Genomic DNA, 21,613 nt, shown 5'->3' with positions numbered 1-21,613 from the left:
TCCAACATCTTCAAACTTGATGCTCCTCCTAGAGGCCTAGAGGCTAAGATCTAGGTCCATGGTGGATGACTGACCCAAGGTGAGGCGGACCATGTCCTCGTGCTCAGGCATCACGTACTCACAGAGAACACCAGAAGCAGATGAGCTAGATATGGCTGGAGGCAGTGAAAGCTGATCTATGAGGATATCCCGCATCGGCATCATGTTCAGCGTTGATGGTACGGCAGTGCTAGTGATACATTCCGGAGAAGCAGATGAGTTTAACATGGTTGGAGGTAGCATGTGCTGCTCCATGTGGATAGCCGGCATCTGCATGAGGTTCACCATTGATGTGGTGTCACCAGTGATACCGGTCAGAGACGGCACCGTTCCAACATGCTGGCCACCTGCAGCTGACAGAATGTGGATGCTTGGTATCTCGGATGACCAAATGAGATCAGCCATTTCCTGCTTGGGCATATATTGCATGGTGACAGCAAAATGGTGTGGGTCTGAGCACACCGCTGCTGTCCGAGAAGCATCTCTTGCTGGTGGCAACAATGACAGTAATGGTGGTGGTCCCATGGGTTCTGGGTAGCTAAATCCAGGAGGAGGGAGGAACCCCGGGATTTCCGATGACCTGAGGGCAAACACCAGCCCACAATAGATGCATGAAAGGGGATTCCCGTTACCATGGACCGCCACAGGTGAAACAACGCCGTGGAGCCTCTGGATATCTGGAGTTTCCCTCATGAAATGCATGATAACATGGTTGATGATCTTGTGGTTGGTAACCGGTTCCACGGTAGCCGGCATAGTGTTCTCCATGGCGAGCATCTGGGTGGTCGGCGGTGCCGGCCCCGGTGCCGGTGCTATCGTAGGGATTACAATAGCATTGTGGTAAAGGGGCCCCTCCTGGCGCCTCATTGTGGACACCAAGAAGGTATTGAGAAACAACCCAATAGCACGGACCTGGTTTAGCGGCAACGATGCCACAGACATAGTTGTGCTGCCATCAGCACGCCACCGTCGTGCCTGTGGGGCCATCGGCAAGATACGACGCTGGCCGCTTGATGGTTGTGGCAGCCGCTCTGGCGATGCCACTCTAAGCCCCTGGATAATCTGCAAAGATGACAGTGCCCTCAGCGCTTGTTGCATCGGCAGTAGCGGCGGTGCAGGCGTCGGCGACACCAAATCCCTAACAAATCTGGAGTCGCCGTTCTCCATGGACATCTCTCGCTACCTACCTACCTACCTACCTAGCTATAGTGACCAAGGGTGAGATGCCAAGATCTTTGTTGTAGCTTGATTTGCTTTGTGGGGGTGATTCAACCTTGCTATGTGAAGGTGGTATATATATTTGAAAACCAGCGAGGTGTAATGCACAGTTTGACTACTTTCCATCCACAAGAGACAAAAGGGAGAAGCTGTAGTGATATCACCTACTTAATATTTGCCAGCAACATATTGGCACGCATATCTGGCAAATTGAACATTTATTGCTGCCAAGTATAGCACTGGGGGACGTTATATGTGGTATGCATGCACAACTCGTTTGACAACTACATATGCATTCCTGGTGTTTGGAGCAAAGCATCTGCCAAGAAGAAGCCAACACAACTGTCATCAATATTTATTAAGCTGCAAATGAATGGACGCCCATATGCCACGCTGCGTGTCCCCTCACACATGCTCAGATAAAAATCGGACGTCCTAGACCTCTAGCGCCTGCTGCATGTGGTCCCACTTAATGTGCTTCAGTTGTTGCTTGCAATACATTTTCAATGTAGTATGTTGTTTTCCTTCTTGAGCTTCTTCCCTTTCAATCTAGCTAGACTAAAATTTCTTGAGCTTCTTCCTTTCAATCTAGCCAGACCAAATGTCACGACCGGAAATAACCCAATAGGCATTCCATACGTGAGTGTATTAATCCTTGTCCCAGGAGGCAAGGTACACCAAAGTTCAAATCAGAGTTTTAACAAGCGGAAGTGTAAATAGTACTTATATTACAAGAGCGACCAAAGGCCCAACCCTCAGAGATAAACGAACAAAAGCGGATGCCTAGGGCAAAGACCACAGGCGCTTGACAGCAGGCATGAGCTAGACACCAAAACCTTCATCCTCCAGGAACTCATTTTCTGGTTTGGGGAAAAATAGAGCAAGATTGAGTGCAACCACAGTACTCAAAAGTCACACCGATAAATGCACAATAAATGCCAACTGAGTACAAAGGAGTAATCATATGGGTTATGTTTTGCAGAAAACAATATTTAAAACACTTAGTTGCCCAAAGTTATTTTGGTAAACACGATCCTAGAACTACACAATATTATTAATGAAGGCCGTGAACCCACACGAACCTACCTTAACCCAAGGACTATAACGAGTTAGACCCAACTAGCAACCTAAATGTCACGCCCGGAAATTCACTAGTAATTTCCGAACTTATTTGTGCATAAAATCCTCGTCCAGGAATCAGCCGAGGTACACAAACTGACAATTTAATATACAAATCCATCATAATAATAACGTTACATACTTACAAAAGAAAAGAAAAAAATAGCAGCGGAATTAACGGTCTAGCGATGGCTTCAGCTCCACTCCCACAGGCAGCTCAACTGGGATATAAGCCAAACGTCTTCTCCTTCTGGATCCTTTTTCTTCAACTGAGGTTGATTGATTATTGCAAGGTGAGCATATGACATACTCCGCAAGCCACACAACAAATATGCAAGTGCACAAGGATACCAAAGGATGGCATAATATAGTCTCATTTGTGAAAGCAGCATTTAGCAAACATTTAGAAGTAAAACAGTAGAGTAATTAATCATCAATTTTAATCAACACTGAACAACACGCCCATGCTGCTCAGGCCCAACCATCCTGAACAACCATATCCGGCTGTACAGATCTAACTCCAAACCAGGAGCTAAGCAAATTATTACCAATTATAGCATCAATAATTATTGTGAGAGGTGTGAGACTAATCACGAAAAACATTGCTCAACTCGCCTATAACCGCGGGCACGGCTATTCGAATAGTTTTACTCTGGCCAGAGGTGTACCACTGTACCCACAAGACACAGCCTCAACATCATGTCTACCATGCGTCGCGATACCAGAAAGTACCCGAATAGAGGCTGTGTCAATACCCCCTGCACAACACAACTCACCGCAGTGCACCATTCCTAGATCATAATCTCCCCCTCAAAACAAAAGGCAATGGACTCCCCAGCGACCCCCACGGACTTCTCGCCGCTTCACAGTCTGGTGCTCCGCAATGAATCATGCTATACAAAAGGTAAAGCCGTTGCCCACGCTGGCTTGTGGTTGGCACGGTTATTGTCTCACAACAGTAGTTCGCGAACCGGTCCTTAATTGTTATGAGCACGACCTTCAAAACCATGTGCTCACAACCCACCTTAAGCCAGTTTTAATTATCAATTAATTAACATAACACGATTAACCATCGTGAACTACCATTAAATGTAACCATAAGTGATAGTGTAACATTAGTTATCCCAATTATGTGATAATGTTTCTAAGCATGGCTAAGCAATTATATATATATAGCATTTAGCTGAACCAATCCAATATATAAGGTTCAAGCTAATCAATTTATTACCCATAGGAAAATAAAGTCATCTTCGGCCATTAATTAATTGGGAAAGGCTCACCACCCGATGACATTCGAAAATAACGCATAAGTTGAAATAAAACAATAGCTTTAAACGGGTTCAACATGCTCAAAGGGTTGTTTGGGATCTATGTAACTTGCCTTGATCTTCCGCAAACACTTCTGAACCTTACTCAATGAAAACGCTCTCCTCCGGAACGTCGGAAACTAAAGCGAAAGAACAAAATCAACAAAACAGTAAAAAAACAAGCATAAACAGTACATGTGGATATTTTTAACATGTAGATCTCGATTTTAGATGAATTTAGCAACTTGAACCACTCGAATCGGAGTTACGATGATTTAGTTATGAATTTCCGAAGATTTAATCTATTAAAAAAAACTGAAAAAGATGAGATGATGATGACGTCATCGACGGCAGCCACGGCACAGGTGGCGACCTCGCCGGAGCTAGGGTGGTCGGCCGGACTTTTGGAGGACACCTACGAGTAGAGGACAACATTGCGAACTCAATGGTGCTCACCGATACGACAAACGACGACGGACGACGGCCGGCGGCGACTTCGGTCGGTGGCGGCGCGACGCGGATGGAGCTCGGCCGGCGACGAGGCACGGGAGATCACAGGAGAGGGGGCAAACGAAAGAGGAGGACTAGGGGGTCTTATTTATAGCCTTGGATTGAAGAGATCGGACTCCTCCCGCAAGAAATCGGCTCGGGAAATCAAAAACTCGGTTTTGGAGATAAACTCAAAAACGAGTTCGATTCGGATAAGATACTCAACGATTAGCTCCGATTTTTGGGGGTAAGGATAGAGGAAGATGAGAGGATAAAAACCCCTCAAACAATCGGAAGAAAAGGGGAGAGATTGAGGAGGAATCGGCGCGGCAAAGCGGCTCGGCATGGCAGCCAACTCGGCTCGGCCGGCGGCTGGAGCTTGAAGACGCACTGTAGCAACAGGGAGGTAAACTAGACTTCTTGCCGGGCTTTTCTTTTCTCAGCCTGATTAGAAGAGGGATCAAAACCGGACTTTGGCTGAGAGAAGAAGAGAGGATGCAGGCTCGGGTTGGGCCGGCGGAAGAGAGAGGAAGGAAAGGAATGGGCCGGATTCAGCCCAAGACAAGGGAGGAGAATTTTTATTACTTTTTCAATTAAAATAATCACTTAAATGATCTTTGAATTGTTAAACATACTTCCAATGCTCAAACAATTTCAAGAAAAATCCTGAAAATACTTGGACACTCAAAGTACTTAAAAAAGTTATAATTAGACCATTTAATGATTAATTTAATATGTGGGTAATTACTGAGATGTTCTTTGTATGATTAAAATTAGGAATTGAGCTCCGAAAAATCCGAGAAAATTCCAGAGAGTATAATTAACCATGGAGAATTTAATAAAAATTAAATCCATCCATGCTTTATATTTAGGAAATTTTATTTCCCACATTTAACTTCACTTGTAATTTAATGAACATTTAATATAAATTCTAATAATAATTTATTAAATACTTTATAAATCCTGAAAAGAAATTCAGGATGTGACACTAAACCGGTCCCAGCTCGTCCCAAGCCAACCCAAGCCAACCATTCCACATTTTAGTTGTTAAGCAAGTTTTAGGAATTAAACCACTAACTTGGGTACATTGCTAGGCTTGCTCATAACCGAGGGCGCGGCTATTCGAATAGATTATACTCTGATCAAAGGTGCACATCTTTACCCAAAAGACACACCTTCCTCATGTGTTACCACGTGCCACATCAAATACCAACAATTATTTATGGCATCTTTGCTGAGGAATGGATGTTGTATCATGTTCGAACCTGATTCGTCCTCGTATCTTTTCTTTTCTCTTGTTCCTTTGTCTTCTTACCAACAATGGAGCACCTTTCTATTCAAAATCTTTATGCTCCAAGGGCTGGGTTCTGTGAGGCACCATTTTCTACAAAACTTATCCGTTCATCTGGCTATGAACTCCATCCTAACATTATAGCCATGGTTCGGGAACAACCCTTCTCGGGGCGCGAAAGAGAAAACTCCTACCATCATCTATGTGAGTATGAGCAATTGTGTTCATGCCTGACAATTGTGGGCATAACACAATAAACCTTAAAGTGGAAGTTGTTTCCCCTTCTCTCTTACAGAGAGGGTGAAGCAATGGTACACCAATACCGTGAGAAAACTGCATGGAGAATAGGAGGAATTAAAATGTAGTTTTGCCTTGTTTTCTTCGTGTTAACCCATGTAATCTCTCTACGTAAATAGGTTCTCAACGTTTGGTAGAATCAAAAGGAATCCATTGGTGTAGCTTGGGCTCGTTTTCTCCTTGTTAACTCAAGACGGCCTAGACTTGTCTCTACCCGATCACGTGTTGTTGCAACACTTCCACTCAGGTTTAGACAAGGAGTCTGCTATGTATCTCAATATTTCCGTCGGAGGTTCATTCACACACAAAACGAGGTCTGAAGGAGGGAAACTCTTGGATCACATCCTGGAGAACACCTCCTTCGCTCATTGTGAAACCATCATAGAAATTGAGGATACACATGAGGAATCAATGTCCGAATTGGAGTTTGCAACCTCCATATCCCATGATTCGAACGTTGAATCCTCACCCGAACCACGGGAACTGAAGGTAAAAGAAATTCAACCTTTGGAATTCCCGTTCAAGTTTGATGGTGATATTATTGAAGATTATGGAAACACCTCAAATTATTCCTGCCAAAAGAGACCACCGGTCTTGTATAGTTCTCCTTCACCACTCGAGGAGAATCTCTTCAAAAAGATTAACTACCATCATAAGTGATGAGTGGTTAAGGGGCTGGAACTTTCTTCTAAAGTAATTTAGATTAGCTCCAGTCCTTAACTATCTCATGTCTCATGAGGGAGGCCATGGTGCAAACACTTTACAATTCCCTTGGTGTGAATATTATGTCCTCAAGCTACATTAAATTTCTTAGGGAACGAACCGTTGATACCAACAGGCAAAACCTTTCGGCACCCATTTGGTCCTATCATCGAAGGTTATGGGATTCTTCGCGGAGTGCTAGTACGTCACAATGATGTCGAGGCAATCTTGGACTACCATGTTTTTGAGGTCTCTCACTTCGATATTTTCATAGGCCATGATCGAAGTGAGAGACCTCAAAAGCATTTGTCGTCCTGATCAAGCGATCGAAAAATTCTTTGGCGTAACCCATTCCCGATTCTGAGCGAATCGAGGAAGTATTGGCTATCTCTCCATTTGAATCCCCTGAATCCCTCCTCCAAGATGATGCCAATGCATTCGTCAATGAAGAGGATGATCTTGGATAGGTGATCGAGTTACCCAAAACTGATCCACCTTCACAACCACTAGTTGAGCTCAAATCTCTTCCTTCAGGCATTCAGTATGCTTTCTTGCATGGTGATATGGAGTCGCCTGTCATCATAAGAGAGAAGCTTTTTGATGATGAGACCTCCAAACTCACAGCTGTGTTAGAAAAGCATCGCTCTATGCTAGGTTACTCACTTCAAGGCCTCAAAGGCATTAGTCCTACCCTTTGTACTCATCGCACTCCTTTAGACCCTTCTTGTGTGCCTTCTCGAGAGCCACAATGAAGACTAAATAATGCATGTTGACGACCGTTAAGTACCAATCTCGACCAACAACTAGCATATGAATAAAGGGAAAATTAGCATTTCTTACACGTATACCAATAATAAATAATGTAGTTGTATTAGGATTTGAGAATTAGCTTGGATGTAGGAATTATACACCAAAGTGAAGGAGAAATGAAACCGACATGCAATGAAACATACTATAGATTGAGAGGCTCACAAGTCAGCTCAAACGGACTTAAAGTGGGGCCAACCACTCGGGAATCGACCAAGGGCCCACCTGGCAGCCACTTACCAAAGGCGGTGGAGAGAGCCGCTGTCGAGGGTTCGGCCAAAACCTGTCATAGCAGTGCCACATCTCCATCGTCCACGTGTTGACTCCTCATTGGCTCCCAATGGTGTTTGTGGGTGTTTAGCCGCATATAACCGTCACTAGTAGCCTATTTAAGGAGTTCACACTCTTCACTTAGAACACACACCACAAGGAGCAAATTTCCTCTTCCACTTTGTATTCTCTATAGTTTTAGTAGGAATAAAGGTTAGGAGCTTCGGTCAAATAGTCTTCTCGGAGTTTTGGGTATGTCTTTAGCACTTTACTATTCTTGTAAGACCATAGTTGAATAAACATAATTATCTTCTTAATTTATTTATGCTCATGGTTTATATATTTCTTTATTAAATATATGTTCTATGAGCATTATATACTTTGTATATCTACATCATCCTAGGCTAGTCGATCCATGCTATGGTAACGGTCCAATGACCTTTATAGCTAGGTTGCTCTAGCTTCAAGCTGTTCATCAGTAGGATGAGAGTCCTGGGAGAGTTAGTGATATTATTTACTAGCATAAGCATGATGCTTAGGTTAGATAAATATCGTTGGATGCGGGTGTGCCCCACGGAAAGTGAGGTGGGCAGTAGGTGGGTATGACGTAAGAGTGTGTAAATGTCATAACTATGCTAGCGGACCAATAGGGCGGTAGTACCTGGGTGCCTGGAACTAAGTCCTATGTTGTAAGCATGTGCATGTTAAGTGTATAATAGACATGATTAGTATAGAAGTACATGTGTATTGTAGTTTCCTAAAGTTAATTTCCTTCTGGATATTCATATAGAGGTGAATCTCCTGTGTGTTCACTACCTATCAATTATTATCCTAACCCCTATTTTGCCTATGGTAAATAAATTATAGATTGATTATAGAGATATAAACCATATCTTTGTGCCACCGCTTTCCCTGCAGAAATATAAATACGATGCCCTTGGAAATACACATGGGTGAAATGCTACAGCAGTATCCGTGCGCTTGCGAATTTATCTACGAACATAAAAAATACCAACAAGCATTTCTCACGTTGTTGCCAGGGAAGACACTGGTTTTAAGATATAGTTTATATGTCTATAATCATTTTATGATTAATGAAACCCTAGTCCAAACATGTTTACCTCGATGTATTTTCTCTTTTATGTGAAAATAGGTAATACATCACTGGTTTTAACCTGCCGACAGACTTCGTTGATAATCCAGAGAAGCTTACGAGAAGAATCCGACCTCATGTCGTTCCTTCGCAAATTAGGCTCTTGGCACCTGAACCAGTTTTCTTTGCACCAGATCACTCGTAGCTGATGGCGCAGAAGACCATTCGTGAGTAGTTGGCTCCCTCTTCTTCCAATGTGCACGTTGGGCCAACCATCCATACTTGGGATGCAAACTTTGAGATCAAGACTGGTCTGATCACTATGGTGCAGGCCATCCTGTTCTACAGGAAGGCCAATGAGGATACGAACGTACAACTCTAGCAATTCCTTGAGCTATATGAAACTATTGCCATCAGGCTCTGTCTGTTTCCGTTCTATCTACTCGGGAGTGCAAAACAATGGTTCTACTCCAAGAGAGGTGCCATAGACACTTGGGTGAGGTGCTCAATTGCGTTCCTGGCTAACTTCTTTCTGATGGGCAAAACCAACACCCTTTGTTGGAGAATTTCATGTTTCCAGCAAGCCAACAATGAGCCGATGCCAGAGGCATGGGAGAGGCTCCAAGATTACACCATGACTTGTCCTCACCATGGGATGGACAATTGGCTTATCATCTAGAACTTCTAAACGGATTGATGCAGTCAGCCCGTGACCATATTGTCGCTGCTACTGAAGGAGCCTTCTTCTCACTTACTATCGCTCGTGCATTAGAACTAATTAAGAAGATGGTCTCCAATCAAGGATGGACTGAAGATCGACTCCAATCCTGTCAACGGGGCATGCACACCGTTAAGGAGACAAACATGCTCGCTTCTTAGATGGACCTCCCGCTAAAGCGCTTGGATCAACGCGCTCAACACAAGTCGAAAATGTACGGTATAGTCCAGGTCTTGGACGTCTGTATGACGTGTGAGACCTACCACAATACTGAACAGTCGAGGAATGATTGCCCCAAGACCCGTGAAGATGTCTTCTTCATGAACAACAACAACGGGTACCGTTCACAAGGAGTCTAGGGGTGGAATCAACCATGCTCATACTATCAAGGAGGCAACAATGGTAACTTCAATCCCAATTAACCCTCCTTGAAAGATCATGTCTATTGCCAAACCAAGATAAATGAGATGATGTTAAAGAGACTGTCGTCCAGTGGCAAAACATTGGAGAGAATTCATGTCTTAACAGTGAAATTTGGCAAGTTAGACTCGGATTTGGAGTTGGATATCGAAGCGGATTTGAAGGAGATTGGATCTTACCAAAACAGATTACGCATCGGCTGACAACTGTTAACGACTAAATTTGGTAAGCCATGAACTAGGTTCAACAGAGTCATGGTTTGAGTGAGACGATATGGAAAGCAGCCGATACAACATGAGGCTCGGTTTGGTCCTCAATTAAGATAACCATCATTGACATACAGAGATACAGAGATAGAGCTCATTTAAGGCAATTGTATCTATTAATAGGATTTTAATGTCAGTTTGAATTAGAGATATGGTAAGAGTCTGCCATTTTGTTTTTATCTTTAGGAAAGTTTTAGTCGTGTCCACAATGGACGAATTTTGTACTCTAGGTATAAATATAAACCCCAGTTCATTGTTATAAGGGACAACAATCCAACCAATACAACTTTCGGTGCATCGCGACCCTTTTCTTTTACTTTTTCGATGAGTTCTTGCTTTAAGTCGGGGCATCGGCTACAATCTCTTGACAAGAGGTAACTTGTCTTGATGGCTTGCACTATCTGGGCTTTTATATCGTTTTAAATGTATTAGACTATTAGTCTTTTTGTTGTGGTCATCATTTATCATATATCATAGTTAATCTAGCTTAGTATCTCAACTTAGTCATATCGGCTGATTCTTGCTTTAGGGTTTACACCGGTATCAGCTAAGTCGTTTTACTAGATTAGATTAGCTAAGATATTTACCATCCTGAAAAGTGATTAATTACTTGATTGTTTACACTTTAGGTTTCTCTATATACTTTGAGTTGCATCAACCCTAGTCTTGTCTAGAATCCAAAAAACTAAGCTAGAAATAATCATAATTAAGGATAATATCGGAGTTTCAGCAGATCTTGCCTAATATACATGACAATGCTTGTTTCATAATATGTTTTATTTATATTTGCCACTTATATAGAAATATTACTCTATATAAATACATCAAGTCTGATTGATCTCGATTAAACTGTCATATCTGGAGATCTATTTATTATTTGACATATTTATCTAGGCTAATTTGTTTATATAAGTTTGTATTGGAGTAACAACCAATACATTATCTGTCCTTACTCTAAATATTGGTTTATCGGTTATTTCTATAATATTGTCTTGATAAAAATAAAAGAGACGGTATTACAGCTGATAGGGCATATTTAGGGTTTTGTTTTACGTGTTCATCTCAAAGCCACAGCTGATTTGGTTCAACCGTATCGGGTAGGTCCTGACGATATATCATCGGCTCTATCAGCCGATAACAAACTAGCTGGCACGCTCTTGATACTCGAGGCAAGCCTTAGACCTGTACTGGAGTGAAGTAAATCTCCCAAGTTGTTGTGTTTCTCATCAACACACTTATAGCATGGAACAACTAGCTTTATCCACGTAGCCTAGGATGAAGCAGATATACGAAGTATATACTACTTACAGAACATATATTGAGTAAAGAAATACATAAACCATGAGCGTAAATAAATAAAGAATATAATTCTATTAATTTAACTATAGTATTACAACAAAAGTAAAGTATTAGAGATACACCCAAAAATCCGAGAACCGAAGCTCCTAAGCTAGAAACTATTTTTAAAATATAATGCTCCGCCATAAGAAACGACGACTTGATCCATAAATGTATCGCGCTGTATTCCTTTGGATTAATGGTGAATACTGCATAGCGTGAGCACGCATCTCGACAACTTCATCGACGGTGCGCAGTGCGGGTGGACATACTACTAGATGTTAGAATCCATCCTCCCTGTCCATACTATGATTTGGCTTACCTACCCTAGATCTTTGTCATGTGTATTACCTTGTTGACGGCTTTCTGATGGGGTGGGAAATATTTTATCTACCTGGAGAGAGGCTGCAGTCAACAAAACAGATAGGGAGAGCACGGGTAGAAAAGTAAATGGTTCGCAAAGTTTATGTTGAAAAATAAATGGTTTCTTAAGGAGTGTTTAGATTTAGGGGTGTAAAGTTTCTGCGTGTCACGTCGGATATTATATAGGGTGTTGCATGGGGTGTTTGGACACTAATAAGAAAACTAATTACAGAATCCGTTAATAAACCGCGAGACGAATTTATTAAGCCCAATTAATCTATCATTAGCAAATGTTTATTATAACACCACATTGTCAAACATGGAGCAATTAGGCTTAAAAAATTCGTCTCGCAAATTAGTCGCAATCTGTGCAATTAGTTATTTTAGTCTATAGTTAATACTTTATGCAGATATTTAAATATTCGATGTGATAGGCTGAAAAATTTTAAGGTGGAATCTAAATAGCGTCCTAGTTTAGGGATAAAATTGGACTTTTCACAATGTTGGCAGTCTCGAGGAAGCGTGGGAGACCGAAGCTGATGAGGACGGGCATGGGATGGGAGATATGCAATGGCTGGCAACTACGATGCACGGTTTGACTACTTGTCTTATTAAAAAAATATGTGCAAATATAAAAAACAAAAAATTGTGCTTCAAGTACTAAATAATAAATAAAATAAATAATAATTCAAATTTTTTTTAATAAGACGAATGGTCAAACAATGCAATAAATTGTCAAAATTTCTTATATTAGGGGACGGAGGGGTAGCATTCTTCACAGGTGATGTGTTACTCTTTGTTGCTTCTGATCACTACAACAGATAGATTAATTTGTGATGGAAGAAAAAGTTCAACATTAAGTGTTGGACCATGTGTCAGAAATAATTGGTTAATGATGATAGAGCCACACCAGGTAACCATCCACACTGATCCTGCACATCTGTTCACCCCTTTTGCATCCGTCAGTTATGTACAAGAAAAAATTTCATGCATACTGTGCTAGCTACTCATAGCCATTCAGAACCAGGTACCGATGTTTCGATAGGTGTTGGATAGATCGATTATGGAGACCCGACGTTCATGATCCAAACAAAGGCTCTGGCTAGAATGATCGAACTCCAGGCAATCTGCTGAGATTATAGGTATATAATAATTTAATTTATTTTATAAATAAATCATGACATTGCAGATGTATACTAGCATGAACGCATCATTAGATCTACACATATAAACTAAACAGTAAAACGTGAACAGATCAAATATGTGCAACATGTTGAGCACGTACCGAGGTTGCGGAACAACCGGTTGCTCGGCAGGAAACACTTGCGGTTGCGAGCGTTGACGAAGGTGCGCAGCACGCGAGCGAAGAGGAAGACGAGATGTCGCGGACAAACAGGGAGCAGTCGCGCGAAGCGCTTCCCAAAAACCTTATTGCCACCTTCTCCCGGTGCAGGACGTCGAAGGCAGAGGTTCCGGAGACCTGCTCTCCCGATCGCCGGTGCACGCCGGCGAGCGGGATGGAGTAGTCTACGAGCGACGGCGCAGCACAGAGTAGGAGGCAAACCCTAGATAGATTTCACGTGTGTTGCGTGAAGGCGGCGGATCGACTTACATAGAGATAGGTCGCTTGATCAGGGCGCCCGCACGATCTCCACTCCGCGTAACCGAACCGGATAAGTCACGCGTAACTTATCCGGACTCCACGCCGTTTTACACGCACCGGATTTTTCGGAATGTTTCCAAAACAAAACAAATCCGAATTTCCTGCAGCAAAACAAAACTGCAAAAGGAGGCTGCATCTACGCAAGGGTGAGGATCCAATTTTGCGGACCATTTGAGGCATACGTCGTGCACGCGCGCCGCCTGCCCTGCCAGGCCGGGCCAGGCCAGCGAGCGCGCACGTGTGTTCCCCCTCTTCTCTCCACCACACATGCTTCAAGTGGCTAGGAGGGCATCCTCCCTTTTAAGGAGGTCCCCCTTTTCTAGAATAAGTAAGGTGGTACTAAACTCCCCATGCATGCCATCCCATGAGGTTGGCTTTTGTGATTTTCCAAAGAATTAATCTTCGAATAGGCTAAGACCCATCTATTAATTCCAACACAGTCACTATGGCACTTCTCCATTGATTATCAACCGAGCGAAATGCGGTTGACCTTGCCAAGAAGGTTATCTTCTACAAACAAATGGTGACCGCAGGACAAAAGGTAGAAGAAACAATCTGGATAAATTCTGAATTTAAAATGAATCTCACAAGTTGATATTCCACAAAACGAACTAATTAAGCAGTGAAACTGCAATGGCAAAATAATCTATGCCAAACCCAACACAAATGAGATCCCGTCCAAGTCCTGCCCCGGTTCTCCTTGTCATCATTTCTGCCAGCACTGATATGTCATCATTTCTGCCATCATTTCTCCTTGTCATCATTTCTTCTCCTATCTAGCTTATTTTTCGTTCTCTTTTTATATTTGTTATATGAATATAGAAAAAAAATTAAATTTTGGAACTTAAATTATATAATATCATGTTTGTATTAATACTATAAATCGACACCCTTGCGTCTTTCTTATTTTTAGCTTTTTTTATTTCTCTCTTTATTTGTAAATTTACTTGTTTTTAATTTGAAAAAAATGAAAAAAAGTAAATTTGTTTTAAAAAATATATGTCGTTTAAAAACTTCTTTCATTTTGAACTTTACAAATAAGAAAAAGATTAGTACTTTCCATATAAATATTAGGAGAGTAATTTTCTTTCCATGTAAATATTAGGAGAAACAGTTAGGAGACTAATGTTCTTTCCATATAAATATTAAGAGGGTATTGGGAAAATACCGTTCTTTCCATATTAGAATAAGAGAACAATACAAAAAAGTTACTCTTTCCAATTTAAAGATAAAAAATTAAGAAAGTTACGTTCTTTCGATTTATTTTTTACAGGACAGTAAAAGAAACAAATAAGAAAAAGAAGAAAACAAGGGGTGATTGGGAATCGAACCTAGATGGATTTTTCATAATTTGGTCCTTTTAAAAAACTTATTTCGCAAATAGTCCCCTGAAAAAATGGTCCTTTTTAGAAGCGCCAGAGTCACTGGCGCTATCGTCCAATGGGACGGCGCCAGTCTATCTGGCGTCGTCCTCCTGCTGACGTGGTGGGGAGGTGCTGAGGTGGCAAGGGGAGCGCGCCAGTGTGGCTGCCCCACCCCCCAGCAATTTTTATTTTTATTTTATTTTTTTGATATTTTTTCACGTTTAGGAGCACACAAGAACCAACCATAGAAAACATAAACTCATAGAGATTCTAATATCGCCGAACCCGACAAAGCGGGGAGAATCAGATGTAACTTTTTCTGTAGATGTCCGTGGATATATTATTTGCCTGATTCTGAGCACGTATGAGAAAGTTAAACCTATTCTAAGAAATGACACTCGAAAAACACCTACATATTCCGTGGATATATTTTTCGGTAGATTTTTGGAAAATTCTACGAGTCACATACATATTTCGTCCATTTGAGTTTATTTTTTTCATGGTAGGTTCTTATGAGCTCCTAAGTGTTAAAAAAATAAAATAAAAATAAAAATGGTGCACATCTCTCTCTACACTAGAGAGAAGAAGAGAGGGAAAAATGGTGGGGGACGACGGCCCTAGTGACTCTGGCGCCCTAAAAAGGATCATTTTTAGGATAAGTTTTTTTTAAATCTATTTGCGAAATAAGTTTTTTTTAAAATGACTAAATTATAAAAAAATCCAGTCGAACCTAGCACCTTTTAGTTGCAAGATGATATCACCCACCACTGAGCTAAGAAGAGTTGTTGTAAACATAGGCGCATGTTTGCGCCTTTATCAATGAAGACCTCAACGCCAAGTAGTGTGCCGCTAAGCTTTGCTGATTTGGCTTTCCCTTGTTGCGCAGCGCTATCGGGATTGGCGCTGAATAAAAGATTTATTTTTGCAATTAGTTTTTACCACGGTTCAATCCTCAAATAAGTTTCCTAAAACGATCATTTTGTCAAATTTTCGGGGTTATTAGTCTCGAAAGCTTTGTGTCGGTTTGACTTTCGATATTTTCTTTAGTAGTAACCTATTTGAGTGTAAGTGAAAAATAAATCAACCGAGTGACGGATAGACAGTCAAAAAGATTCAGGAGATTAAATTTTTGGTAGTTCGTTGAGGATGCTCTAATAACAATAATAATAAAACCTCGTGTAGTAAGAACAATAGTCCCCATTTACTGCATGAAATTTTTTAAGGTAAAATATAACTCTCACATGTTCACTGGCGCTGCAACTGCTCAAACATTTCCTGCAGAGATTACAGCTCAAGATGTGTCTCATTGCTCTCTGTGTTTCTCCGTTATGCCGCCACGTCTTCCACAATGGAAAGGCCCATATATAGCTGTGTTCGGCACCCCTCCTCCCAACCGAAGCGGTCTATATTAGCGTGTAATTAATTAAGTATTAACTATTTTTTAAAAAATAATTAATTTAAACTTTTTAAGCAACTTTCATATCGAAACTTCTTTTGAAAAACGCACTGTTAAACAGTTTAAAAAATATGCGTGTAAAAAACAAGGGAGAGGGGTTGGAAATAAGGGTACCGAACACAGCCACGTAATCATGCAGGTTGCAGCCACGAGTCGTCATCTCGGTGAACCGCACCGCTCTTCCAGCTCCATATATTCGGCCACACCCACACCTAGTTTCGTTGCAGCTAGCTAACAATTGGACGTGTCATCACAAGCATCAAACCAATGGCAGCTCACCAGCAGAAGATGCAGATGCCGCCGTCGTCCAAGGACGACGAGCCGGCGGCGGCAACACGCCCGCCACCGCCGAAGCGGGAGGAGCGCGCCGAGAAGGCGCCGGAGATGGAGAAGAAGGTGGTCGTCACCGTCGTGAACGGCGAGGAGGAGGACGACGACAGTGGGTCCACGGACAACGGGCGCCGCCGCTGCATCTGCTCCGCCGCCGGCCAGCCGGCCGGGCACTTCCGGTGTGTGTGCGCGGAGACGGACGGTTCCGACGAGCCCGACGAGTGAATTACCGAGAAGGTGTTTTCACGTGTGCCTTTGCTACGAGTTTTGTTTTGATTGATGTATGGAGATGAGGGTGCACGAACTTATGATTGTTTTAATTTTGGTTGTCTTAATTGTCGTAGTATTTTGTTGCAAGCTAGCAATAATCATAAATGGGCAAAAGAAGAGTATCTCTTTTTTTTTTACCTCATGTTCCAATGTTGTGTGTTGTTGTTTCAAATAAAGATTACAAAAATGTTGTGTGCTTAGCTAAGATCAATCGGTTTAATCTTAAGCCAGCACTCTCGTCGGCGAAAAAGAAAAGCGTGATTCTTTTCACGAAAATGCAAAAGCATGCGAAGTCCTTAACCTTTTTTTGTTGCATATTTTTCAACAGGAATTGCTGATAACTTTCAATAGAAAAGTTTGAACTTCCAATGGTTGTTTCACTTTCAATGTCAAATTCTTGACAACTTTCCAAATACATCTTTTGCACACAACTTATTATTAAGAACCACATTCAAATAATAGCAATAATAAACACTACCAAGAATAGTGAAAGCCAAAAAGGCCTCGTGCAGGGCTGGACTGGGGTCGATCTGGGGAGTATTAATTCTCCCACAACGCGCGCGCAAAATACCATTTTCGTTAAATCACAGATTAACTGTTTACCGAAACAAATGGCGTACACAAACAAGAACGAAAGATGAACTTCCTCCATCCCACGCATAGTCAGCCCAGCGGGCTCCTGGTGATCTGTCCGTTTGGCCATGGGCCGTACGCTGCTCGGACTCGCAAATCGTGGCCGACACGTACGGAACGAGCTTTCCTAATCCCAGTAGACTCCGATACCGACTCTATCCAGATTGCAGAGCGTACCTAGGACGTACGAACGTGTATAAATCCAGCCCTCCGCCGCTTCAACGAGCTACCAAACCAACACCAACCGCTTCGTACGATCAAGCGAGCAATTTCAACCTGAAATATTTTAAGCGCATTAACCAAGCAAACAACAAGGCGATCGACATCTGCCGCCTCCAGCCGGTGAGATGGTGTCCCCGGACTTGATCCGCAACGTTGTGGGCATCGTTGGCAATGTCATCTCCTTTGGCCTCTTCCTCTCGCCGGTGCCCACCTTCTGGCGGATCATCAAGGAGAAGGACGTGAAAGACTTTAAGGCGGACCCGTACTTGGCCACACTGCTCAACTGTATGCTCTGGGTCTTCTATGGTCTCCCCATCGTCCATCCCAACAGCATCCTCGTCGTTACCATCAATGGCATTGGCCTCGTCATCGAGGCCGTCTACCTCACCATCTTCTTCCTCTTCTCCAACAAGAAGAACAAGAAGAAGATGGGAGTGGTGCTCGCTACGGAGGCTCTCTTCATGGCAGCGGTGGCGCTCGGCGTGCTTTTGGGCGCACACACCCATCAGAGACGCTCCTTGATCGTTGGCATCCTCTGCGTCATCTTTGGTACCATCATGTACTCCTCACCACTCACCATCATGAGTCAGGTTGTGAAGACTAAAAGCGTGGAGTACATGCCGTTGCTGTTGTCAGTGGTGAGCTTCCTCAATGGACTCTGCTGGACATCATACGCGCTCATCCGCTTCGACATCTTCATCACCATATCCAATGGTCTTGGCGTGCTCTTTGCTCTCATGCAACTCATCCTCTATGCCATCTACTACCGGACCACACCCAAGAAGCAAGATAAGAATCTTGAGCTGCTAACCGTGGCCCCTGTCGCCAAGGAAACTAGCATCGTCACCCCTGTCAGCAAGGACGACGATATCAATGGCAGCACTGCCAGCCATGTCATGATCAATATCACGATGGAGTCATAAGCTAGTTAGGTGATCGAACAAGTCTAACGCTGTAAGCTAGTTAGGTGTTACCAATTTCTACATTCAAGTCATAGTACTTTTTTTTAGTAACCAATGTAATTTTGTGTTTTATATCTATTTGTGAAGTTGCGATTATATATATTATATCCTGTAATTTTGATTTGTCAAATGGATTCCAAAATTTCGGAATAAAATTTTCTATAATGTTGTTTGTCATCCTCTTCAGGGTTGTTAATAGCCGTGCAAAAGGACTAGGAGCCAAACATGTTATGGTGTACAGCACCATGTGACCAATAAATCAGCACGAGCAACCATGTCCATACCGTCTAGTTCAGAGCATTGCGCAAAATCTCTACAGAGAAACATAGAGAAAGACAGTTCTTAATAAAAATTCTAGGTCCGTGGGACCTAAGACTACGAGATTATATCGATCGCCTGCTCTGCCATTACCTTAGAAACGAAACCTTCACGAATATGTGGGTATGCATTGTGGGTTGTATTTGAGAAACTTATAAAGACGTAATATCAACCGAATAACACATGTCATGCTTCAAGAGTACTATTCTCCACAAAATTTCTTCGTCATCATTGCTTAAATAATTATTTTCAAACTATTTTTAGTTTTATACTCTACTACTAGAAAAAATACCCGTGCGTTGCAACGGGTTGTAAATAACATTTATTCAAATAAATTAAAATTCTAAACCACATATCATAATTGGGCATAAATGATAAAAAAAATAAATATCATAAAAATTATATAACTAAATCCTTTTTTTTCATTTAGCTATAAATAATTTAATTCAGAGGAAAATTATAATCAATAAATTTTAATGGATCAAATAGAGCTGAAACTAATATTGTAAATAGAGAAACAACTGAAATTAGCTATAAATTAAAAAAGAACTTATTTTATAGTCAGATGAAAATTCGAACTGATGCAATTTTGGTCACTCAATCGAATTAGCAACTTTTGAGAAAAAATATTAGCCCATCATCCTACCACCAGAGACATTCCATTTTTGACAGTGTTCTCATCGTTGAGATTAAAAATGAACCGGAAGGTAGAAACACCGCAAATATAAGGGTTAATTAGATCCATGCCATTAAAATTTTAGCAGTTTTGAAATATACCATTACTATAACGATGCCACTGCTACTTGTTTGAAATCTTAGTGGTGCCACTAAGATACGTATTTTACATGTATTAGACGAAAATACGCTCATCTTCTACCTCTCTCTCTTCCCCATCTTCTACCCCTCTCTCTCCCCTCGCTGCGCCGTTCATTCCGTCCCCGCTGCTCCTAATGATGCTCGTGATGCCGCCGCTCACCGCCGTTGCAGCTCGCCACTCACCGCCGTTGCAGCTCGCCACTGCCTCCGCCGTGTCGCCGCAGCCACTGCTGCCGCTTGCCGCCGCGGCCCTGTTGCTGCTGCTGCTGCCGCCGCTAGTCGCGGCGCCGTCGCATGAACGTGTTCGGCAGGTGGCGAAGCCTAGTGACAAGTCGTGTCACTGAAGCGCGGTGAAGCTCGGCGAGCAACGGCGAGCCGAGGAATCCCAGGAGCTCGCACCGCGTCTCACCCGGCGCACCGTCGGCCACCAGCGCGAGCGCCACATGGAAGGAGCAAGCGCCCCATGGAAGGACAGCGCCGCTGACGACGAGGTTCACCGCGCCATGCTGTTCCCGCCGCTGTCCCTGCTACCGCGCACCGTAGCTTGCTCCGCCGCCCTCGCTGCTGCCGCTAGCTCCGCCGCTGCTCTGCTGCCACTCGCGCCGCTGCTCCTGCTGCTCCACCGCCGTCATCGAGCAAGAAGAAAGGAGAAGGGGAGGAAGGAAGAAGAAGAAGGGAGAAGGGCAATTTGGTCCAGAATTTATTGGAAATGCATCTAAGGGGTAAGCAGTGGCATATCTGGCTCAAACATATGTAAAATTATAATGGCATGGTTTCAAATACACGAATGCTGGTGGCATATTTCAAAACTGGTAAAATTTTAATGGCATATATGCAATTAACCCAACATATAATGGATGATGTGTGGGAGCGAGGCCCGAGCAGCCTACCAGGCCCAACATTAGCAAAACCCTAATCCAACTCCCCTTTTCAGCCTTCTCCATCTCATTCCTCAGCCGCACCGGCGCACCCTGCACCAGTGCTGCGCCGCTTCTCTTTCACACCGCGCTGCGCCAGGACGATGGCATCTTCCTTGCATCATGCCGTCGCCGCGCCAACATTCTTCTCCTTCTTCATCATCCACGCGCCACGCCGCCGTCAATCGTCCCTCCCCCGAGCCATCGACATCAGCCCCTCCTCCTCCATGTTGTTGTGCCGGTCAAAGCCGATCGACATGCGGTATTTGGGGAGGGTAGGGTGCGGCGGGAGGTGGTCGCCTTCGCCTCCGTACTGTCCCATGGCACTTGTTTCAAGAGGTGAACGCATGGCCTATGAGAAGAACCGCCGTTCAACGATATTTTCCACGCCTAAAATTGTGTGATTTTTCTTCCTCCTATTTCTTCTTTCGCTAGGGTTCTCCATCGTTTATCTGTGTTCAATTGGAACCCCTCGATTGGATTCTTTCCTTGTTCTCCCCTTCTAGAACATGTAGTTCAGTCTGATTGGATAATTTTTTTAGGGTTCTCTTAGTTCTTGTAGATATGCCCAATTAAAATTTTATAATAGGGAGGGAATCGGACGGAAAAATAGCGGAAACATTGCAAAAAACACGCACGGTGAGCGAATCAGATTGCGCAACGTACGAAAATACTTGACAAAAACATCTTAAACTTTTATAATATATAGGTAAAGATAAAGATAATATCTCTTATATACTAAAAGTCCACTAAACTTTCTATAAACACTACTAACCCATCACGTGGTATTTCTATGGACACTTTTTAATTGTCACATTCTAATAAGTTGGTGGTCCTTATCTTTAGAAAAAAAAATACCACAACCCACCTCTTGTCGAAACAAGATTTCAGCAATACTAAAAGGGGGTGACTATCAAGCTAGAAA

At 42.7% G+C, this 21,613-nt stretch overlaps 2 protein-coding genes and 1 non-coding gene across 3 annotated transcripts; 2 read left to right on the top strand and 1 right to left on the bottom strand.

The window, feature by feature from the left end:
- Window positions 1-9,182: 9,182 nt before the first annotated feature.
- Window positions 9,183-9,289, bottom strand: LOC127785512 (small nucleolar RNA R71). Its single transcript, XR_008019763.1, has one exon. It is a non-coding gene; the product is annotated as a small nucleolar RNA R71 (small nucleolar RNA).
- Window positions 9,290-16,465: 7,176 nt separating this feature from the next.
- LOC127785495 (uncharacterized) lies at window positions 16,466-16,991 on the top strand. The gene has a single exon (XM_052312958.1). The coding sequence runs from the start codon at window positions 16,488-16,490 to the stop codon at window positions 16,773-16,775; it is 288 nt and encodes a 95-aa protein (XP_052168918.1). The 5' UTR covers window positions 16,466-16,487; the 3' UTR covers window positions 16,776-16,991.
- Window positions 16,992-17,783: 792 nt separating this feature from the next.
- Window positions 17,784-18,702, top strand: LOC127785251 (bidirectional sugar transporter SWEET7b-like). The gene has a single exon (XM_052312685.1). It carries the CDS (start codon window positions 17,801-17,803, stop codon window positions 18,596-18,598), a length of 798 nt encoding a protein of 265 aa, XP_052168645.1. The 5' UTR covers window positions 17,784-17,800; the 3' UTR covers window positions 18,599-18,702.
- Window positions 18,703-21,613: the final 2,911 nt, after the last annotated feature.

Source organism: Oryza glaberrima, chromosome 9 (assembly GCF_000147395.1).
Source record: "Oryza glaberrima chromosome 9, OglaRS2, whole genome shotgun sequence".
Classification (NCBI taxonomy): domain Eukaryota; kingdom Viridiplantae; phylum Streptophyta; class Magnoliopsida; order Poales; family Poaceae; genus Oryza; species Oryza glaberrima.
Note: the sequence above shows the minus strand (reverse complement) of the source record. Positions and strands in the feature narration are given on the sequence as shown.